Source organism: Ovis aries, chromosome 5 (assembly GCF_016772045.2).
Source record: "Ovis aries strain OAR_USU_Benz2616 breed Rambouillet chromosome 5, ARS-UI_Ramb_v3.0, whole genome shotgun sequence".
Taxonomy (NCBI): Eukaryota; Metazoa; Chordata; class Mammalia; order Artiodactyla; family Bovidae; genus Ovis; species Ovis aries.
Window position 1 is genome coordinate 31,616,825 of NC_056058.1, and position 8,672 is coordinate 31,625,496.

General features: G+C 39.0%; 1 protein-coding gene across 1 annotated transcript; it reads right to left on the reverse strand.

Moving 5' to 3' along the window:
* Nucleotides 1-5,277: 5,277 nt before the first annotated feature.
* On the reverse strand, nucleotides 5,278-5,876 carry LOC101114013 (large ribosomal subunit protein uL22-like). The gene has a single exon (XM_042250317.2). The coding sequence runs from the start codon at nucleotides 5,766-5,768 to the stop codon at nucleotides 5,328-5,330; it is 441 nt and encodes a 146-aa protein (XP_042106251.1). The 5' UTR covers nucleotides 5,769-5,876; the 3' UTR covers nucleotides 5,278-5,327.
* Between the last annotated feature and the right edge of the window lie 2,796 nt (nucleotides 5,877-8,672).

The window sequence follows — 8,672 nt, forward strand, 5'->3', positions numbered from 1 at the left end:
AGTCTCTAGGCAGAATTCAGTTAGCCTTTACCCTCCTTCATTTTGTTCTCCAAGGCCAAACTTGCCTGTTACTCCAGGTATCTCTCGTCTTCCTACTTTTGCCAATTTTACCGATGGGGAAATTGAGGCTCAGAAAAGTTAGATAATCAACTCATGATTATTGAAGTCAAAGTGCATACTTTTCCCATACACTGTAACTGTATGAATATAAACAAAAATCTCATGGTCTTTGTGTGGTACAGCACTTTTCAAGATGCTGAATCATATGCAGCATGAAAACCCAACCAACTAATAATTACTGCTGATTAGATAATTAGTGACTAGACCTGCTAATTACATTTCAACATAGCTGCTGTATGGTAATAAAAACAAAAATAATAGCTCAGTGAAGCATATACAAAGTAGCATTACAAAAACCTAACCATCAAATGTCCCAGTAAATCATTTCCATTAAAACTCTAAGAAATCTCAGGTATATTTTTCTTCCTTTCACAGATTCCTAGCATTAGCAGAGATGATTAGCTGGTTTTGATTGGTTTCATACTAGTAAAAAAGAAAAAAGAGAAAAGAGGGCAAGAAGTAGAGAAAGAGGAAAAAGAAGAGGAACAGCAGGTTTCAGCATGTGATAAGCTAAAAAATGTTTACTTATGAGATAGGAAATTCTCTTTTGCAGTTGTGTGACACAGGGAAAGTTTTAACCGCAGCCAGGTTCTCTCTCCATATATATATATATATATATATATATATATATATATATACACATATGTATACATATACTGGCATATATATATATATATATATACTGGCTTAAGACCACCTACCATTAAGCTATTTAGATAAAATGAGACAGTTACTATAAACCATCTGGCACATAAGTAAGTCTTCAATACATTCTAATCCCCTTTGCTCAACCCTACCCCTATTCCCATCAAAGCACAGTGAAGCAGGAAAGAACAAGAATATAGAATTCACTTTACTATTAAGTAGTGCCCAAGAGCAGATGGTGAACCTAAATGGTGAACCTTCAACTAGGTTTGGTTTCCAATGTATACCTGTAAGATATGAACATTAACAACAATTTATATCACAAGTAACTTCGACTTACATTGTGAATGTAATGAAAATGTGCTTGCCTTTAAAAATGTGAGACAAGCAAATGCCATATGACTCAGAAGTTGTGATCTCTATCAAATAGCAGCTGAGAGAAAGATTCATAGTGGTAACAGTGTGACATCCTGGAGGGACAATTTTATGCTATGCTTATTTTTGTACACAGCTGAAGTGACAAGCTAATATATAGTCTTAAAGCCATTTAAGATGATAGAATGCTCTGCATGTCCTCACTCAGCTACAGTTTTTGAAGGGGAAAAGGATGGGCGTTTGTTTTAAATCACATTTCCAATTTAGTTCATGGAGGATAACTGGCAAAACATTGAAAAAATCATTTTTTCTCCCTAGCTTTTTATACCTTCCTCAGTGTCTCTCTAATATCTCATCCCCCAACTCTTTCAAAATGTTTCATTTTCATGAATTCTCTGAATTAAAAAGAAACATGGAAACTAAATATAATAACACTAAATTTGCTGCAAACAATACAAAACTAGCTCCATGCTCTATATTAAGTATAAAATGTAAATGTAAACACAAAATACTAAGTAAATATTTTATTTTTCTAAGAGGTCAGTAGACAAATTGCTAAAAATGTTATAAGGTAAGTGGAGACTTTTCCATCATGTGGAGGGGGAAAGAACTGCCTTAAAGAGAACACAAAAAGGGAGCACAGATGATGGGTCCTCTCTGAGTCTCTGGCAATCAATCAGTAGTAAGTAGAAAAGTCATCTTGGACACAGAGATGTCAAATAGGAAGCAATTTCTTCTGAGCAGAGGTTCATTTCAGGTTTTCTGTGATTCAGCTGAGTCTGAACACCTCACCATGAGGCCACCATAAGACAATCTACAGGTATGTGCAGACACCGTGGCCCATAACTATCTTTTCAGACATTCTTGATCACCTGGAGAGTAAAGACCATCAAATGCCAACGATTAAAACTATGTCACTGACACCACTTTCATAAGTTACTAAATACCTTAGCAAGTTCACATGGCACTTAACCTGATGCTGATTACTTGTTGTTGTTTATTTGCTAAGTCATGTCCAACCCTTTGTGACCCCATGGACTGTAGCCTACCAAGCTCCTCTGTCCATGAGATTTCCCAGGCGAAAATACTGGAGTGGGTTGCCATTTCTTTCTCCAGGATCTTCCCAACCCAGGCATCGAGGCCACATCTCCTGCATTGGTAGGCAGGCTCTTTACCACTGACCAGTAGGGAATCCTATCAGTTCATATGTGAGTTAAAGAATAGGTCAGCTTTATATTGTCTGATTCCACACAAGCCATATTTTTTTAATGTAAACAAATACATAATGCACTTGGAAAAGGACATGATTTATCAATTATTTGTGATACTCAGAGGTGATTCCCAAATACAAGGCATAGACACCAATATCTAAATATAATGTGAGAAGAAATAAAGAGGGTGAGTTGAAGTAAAAGGAAGTTCACTGAACTCTAATATAATTGATTCTATTCGACTGAGTTAAATTTCGATACAAAGCTGAACTCATTTAACTCTCTCTGTGCATCTGCTACAGCACTTCCGTTGTGCACAACCCTGTGGACTGTAGCCAGCCAGGCCCCTCTGTCTATGGGATTCTCCAGGCAGGAATACTGGAATCGGTTGCCATGTCCCCCTCCAGGGGGGTCTTCCCGACCCAGGGATTGAACCTGTGCCTTTTATGTCCCTTATTGACAGGCAGATTCTTTACCACTAGCACCACGTGGGAAGCCTCATTCAGCTCTCTAGATGGTATCTATTCTCAAGCAGCCAAGTTTCCCTCCCTGGCACTTCTGCAAGTGAGCACTGGATGTCAGTGGAGATGCGCACAGAGATGTGAATAAAAAGGGATGCATATTTGACTGACTGCTGGGGCAAAGGCAGTAGCCATTTCTGTCAGGTAGACCAATGCAATTCACTCTAATTCTTACGAGTAAACATGTTCTGTAAGGAGAGCAGGATATTTGAGCTGGAAGAGAAACTAACGATCAACTAATCTGACTGTTTCATTTTGTATATCGGAAACCTAAAGGCAGACCTACTCCTCAATCCAGCCAAGTCAGGGGTAGACAGTGGATTATAGCTGGCCATGTCATGCTGCCAGAATCACATGAGATGTTGGGAGACTTCAGGGTGGGCAGAAATTTCCTGAAGAATTTTTCATTTTGGATTAAACTTATTCATTGAGATGACAATTTCAGTAAGAGAGGAAAAAAAAACAGAAAAGCTAATGGTATTATAATACTTTTGTAAAAAAATTTACAGTGTTTGGAATTATCTTTTTATATATAATATGAAAATTTTATATTAAACTCTAAATCACACTTTGTTGAGAATTTTTATTCAGTGACATTACAAGCATATATTCCTGTATCAAACATCAAACTGAACCATTCAAGACAAATTAAGAGATCAGTATGGAGCACTCATCATACCCAAAACACATCACTATCTCTAGTTTTAGGAATTTTAATACATACATCTCACATTTCACAATAACTTCAAAGAAAGAGAGACAGATGCTTTTCATCAAATCAGTTAGTTCAGATAAAACTGTCCCATCTACACACAGGCAGAATTGGCCCCCATAGACAAAACCTGTGCCAGTAAATAACTGAGCTCAGAGAAATAAAAAGTCCAAGATTTAGAAAACAGCTTTACCTGCTAAGTGTGTTGTAACTCTCAATTTATAAATGATGGGTCAGTGGGTCACTAAATAATACATCTTCCCTTTTGGGGTCCTCTGTTTCAACCCCAGCTGCTCTAACATCAGCTAGTATACTGAAGATCACTTGTGACATAACCCTCTGGAGTGAATGTAGACCCCACAAGTTAAGGGCTCAGTCCTCAGAAGATTGACCCTACTTAAGATGCCAACCACAAGTTCAAACGATCTCTAGGTCATTTGCACCACTGACAAACTGGCCATAAATCTAGGAATTCCCATGAGTCTTCTCACATTTGATAATTTGCACACACAGAGCTCAGGAAAGCACTATACTTATAGTTTTATTATGATGGAAACAACTCAGGAGCAGTCAAATGAAGAGCCACCTGGGATAGGATATGAAAGAGTCCCCAACACAGAGATACTATGCCCCCCAAACCATGGAATCAGCATATTACCCTCCAGGAATACTGATGAGTTCACAGAGCAGGAAGCTCCACTGAACCTCACGTCCAGAGCTTTTGCTGGGGTCTCATTATGTCCTTGGTTACATGATTAAAGTAACTCTCTAATCTTATTCCTCTCCCCAGAGGTCAGGCTGGCTGGCACAAGGTCACAACCCTCTAATTACATGACTGCCTATGACCAGCCTCCTTCCTGAAGCTATTGAGAGGGCCACCATGAGTCACCTTATTAGCATAAATTCCAGAATGATTCAAGGGGAATCATGAATAACAAAGACACTTATATTCTCAGGAAATCCTAAGGATTTAGAGTCTCCATTCCAGGATACAGGGACAAAGGCCAGCCAAATCTTAATTATATAACATGGGGACATTGTACTTGTTAAAATATGAAATGAGCCAAACCCAAGACTTGAGTGTGGAACTGATGATTGAATGGTATAGTGACTTGTTCTGCACCAGAACTACAGATCAGCTTTAATTAAAATGGTCAGCTCTCTCATTTCTTACCTTGTTTTTAGAAAATAATGGAACTTTCAGCCAGAAAATGAACCACTCCAGGGGCACTGACACCATATTGATGGGCCTGCATAACTGCAACATTTAGCTCTTTCACATCCCTATTAGGAGTCTATTTAGTAGACTAAGAAATCTCCAATCATTAGCCAAAAGAGCTTTTTCCCTAAGCACTGATGGGCTTAAACAATACTATTTTCTTAGTGTATCGAATCCAAAATAGATGATCCTTATAGCAAACACTTCCAGATAAATGTAGCTACGAAATCTGGAACAGAAAGGTATCAAATCATCTATCTGGTCCCTCATTGTACCTCAGGATGGACAAGATGCCAATCCTTACACTCTCAGTATCTCTTCTGGAGATGAGGTTTGTGAAACAATTTATCCTGTCCAGACCTCCAATTCAGGTAGAAAATAAAACGCTGGAGCTGGAATTGGCAGAACCAAAAGCTAAGTACCAGCTATACCACTCACTTTGAAAATTTTACTTGACCTCTCTGTACTTCAGATTTATCTTTTTTTTTTTTTTAACTTTTATTTGCATTTATTTTTTGCTGCATTTATTCCCGGGCCATAAGTTTTTGTTTCTTCAGTTTCTTCTGGGATATCTTTTTCTTCTGTGCAAGCTCCTCTTCTGGTTTAGGAACAATCTGTTCTTTTTCAGTAAGGATCATCTCAATGTGGCAGGGAGAGCTCATGTAGGGGTTGATCCGACCGTGAGCTCTGTAAGTCCTGCGTCGCATCTTGGGGGCTTTGTTCACTTGGATGTGCTCACTGACCAGAGAATCTACATCTAAGCCCTTAAGTTCAGCATTACTCTCTGCATTTTTGAGCATGTGTAGTAAAAATTCAGCACCCTTTTTGGGCCATCGACCCTGAGTCCAGCCCCACTGTTTGGCCTGTGCACACCTGCCAACTCCACCGTTGTAGCGGCGGAACGGCACACACTGCTTCTTTAACGTGACGTCCTTCAAATACTTGGTGGCTTTTCGGATATGCATACCCTTTATGGCCTGGGCGGTTTCACGAGTGTTATTTTGTGGGGTTTTCTGGGTCAAGTGAATAGCGCACCATTTTTAGGAGTCACCTCAGGCCGTTTACCGGAAAAGCAGATTTATCATTTTTAAAATGAAGATAATGATAATATTGTAATTATACAGTAATAATAAAATGTGATAATACATGTATGACTTTAAGGCACTCTGGAAGATGAAGCTGTTGACACAGGCAGAACCCTAATTTATGTTCTGACTTCATCTTCTTCAACAAAATTCTCATTTATTTTGTTCTGATATGCTGTACTTTAGGAACAGTGCATAATTACACACACACACACACACACACACCCATGCAAACAGTGACATCTCTTGATTCTAACAAAAGCTGATGAGAGACTTAACGTGTATTCCAGTAGTTGTAGCCCCATCATTGGGCAAGGTAAAAAAGGATGGAAAATAACCTGAAAATATTTCAAAAACCTGCCAGAAGGGATTCAAATACTATATAATGCCCATAGTTTGACCATGCCTATAGCTCCTTCAGCTTCTTTTTCTGCAGAGATGAATGGCCACCCATGGTAAGTCAGATACTGCCACCTGTGTACTAAAAATGACAAATCTGTCCCCCAGATTCCTGATAGCTAAACTGAAACATTCAGAAATACCAAATACCTAAATTTGGAGCATTCTCCAAAGATTTCATTCTAGGACTGACAGCCATGTGGCTCCAATCCATAGGCCAGAGAAGACAATTCATATTTGAGGACAGTCAACCAATGTGTTCGATCTTCTTTAAGTCATGCCTCTCTTCATGGCTCAGTTGTTCAGCCACATACATCTCATTGCTACTCTATGGACTGCAGCCAGCCAGGCTCCTCCGTCCATGGAATTCTCCAGGGAAGAATACAGGAGTGAGTTGCCATTTCCTTCTCCAGGGGATCATCCCCACCCAGGGACCAAACTCAAGTCTCCTGCATTGCAGGCAAATTCTTTACTGCTGAGCCACCACGGAAGCCCCAGCCTCTCTCCACTGTTCTTCCCATAAGTTCTGGGCTCACAACAGTCAAAAATAGTTATATATATTTTTGCTTTCCATTATTTCCAAATTATAATTAATATATATTGCATTTGCTTGTTCAAACTGCACACACTGTTTTCAGCTACTCCTTCTCAGAAAACAGGCTATTTTCCAACACCACCTCATCTCACCATTTTAAATTCACCAGAGTCTCTAAATTCCAACCATCCTTTCATTAACTTATTCCTAAAACATGATTTTTGTCTTCTATTGAATATGCTTGGAGAAGGAAATAAGATTTGTATTTTAATTTCATGTCCACAATTTCTATGATTTTTTGAATATACTAATTTATTCTTATTCTAATAGTCATGTTGCCTATTTCTTCACTCTTCAAATAATGGGTGCCTTTGAGGGACCAGAACAATGCTAGGCATCAGAGGCACATTGTCAAAAAGAAAAAAATAAATGTGGTATCTGCCCCCATGAAGCTCACTTTCTGTAGATGAAGATACACACTAAAAAAGAAGAAGAAGAGGAAAGTAACTGATATAAAAAATTAATTCAAAAGAAAGAAACATATGGGGCTGACAAGAGAATAGGGAGGCAGAAATCTATCTTAGAAAGAGAGACTCAAGGAAGGGTTATGTAAGGAGGTAAAACAGGCTGAAGAATAAAGGATCAGGAGGAAAAATATCAAGAACCTGCCAGCTAGAAGGAACTGCAATATGAGGCTACGAGACAAGAACTAGCTTGGGATGGTTTAAAGGAAAAAATGTTCAGTGTGACCAGGCAATAGGGATTGAAAGAAGAGTGACAGGTAGCAACCTAGAAGTGACAATGAGTGGTTGCGTGGATAATGAAACTATTTTAAAGTCCTGAGATACGAGATAAGGGGATGTAAAAGGGAAAACTGCCTCCATTTACTGCAAGAAAATCAGTACCCTCTGAAGAAAGCTTTCAGTTTAGGCAAGGAAGCCAAAGGACTGCTTTGTGACAGGCAACTTGAGGATGATGAGAATCTGCTGGCAAGCAGGAAGGAGTACTGGAGGCAAGGTGGAATTTGGGCACAAAGTGGGAGTCGGATCAAGGCTGTGCAGAGCAGTACAAGAAGAAGACCCCAGGTGGTGAGAGGCTTAAGCTTTACCCCAGGTAGTAACTGGGATAAGTAGGGATAAAAGACAAATGGGATCTGTCCTTACTGTCCTGCTGATGACAGAGGACAACTAACACTGTTACTTACCTCCACTAGGAGCCTCCAGAGATAGCTACCCATGAGACTGTGACTGCTTTGGTGAGATGGGGTTGGGCACTACCATTAGCTTCCAGAGGCTAGTCGATGTGGTATAGTAACCATCCTAGTGGCATGTAATCTATAACGACCTTAAAGATTGCTGAGATAGAGATGACAGGAAAGGGGGGAGATTCAGTCAGTGTAACAGTGCTCACGACCAAAGGCTCATATTTCATGTTTCTTCCTTCTAGGGCAGGCCAGCTTTAAAATTATTTCTGTAATCTGATGGTGTTCTGATATATAAAATTAAAAATACACATATTTTTGAACTAACACAGAATTCATCTACTTCCCTGTTTTCCAAATTTGGGCCAAAGAAGAAATTAATAAATTCAATGGGTTGGAAAAACTTCCCACTAAAAACAAGATAAGTGGTCAATTTAAAATTTGAGAAATGGTTATGAAACATATTCACAATTGCAATCCTCCCCCTAGAAACCAAGAAAATACTCTGAAGTTAAGCAGGAAAAATATAAACAGAAATTACCATGATTGCGGGAAATGGTGAGGCTGTAGTTCTGGAAATTCCCCACTCCATTAGGATAAAAAATGTTTAACAGCACATATATCATTCATCAGTTACACTATATAGATC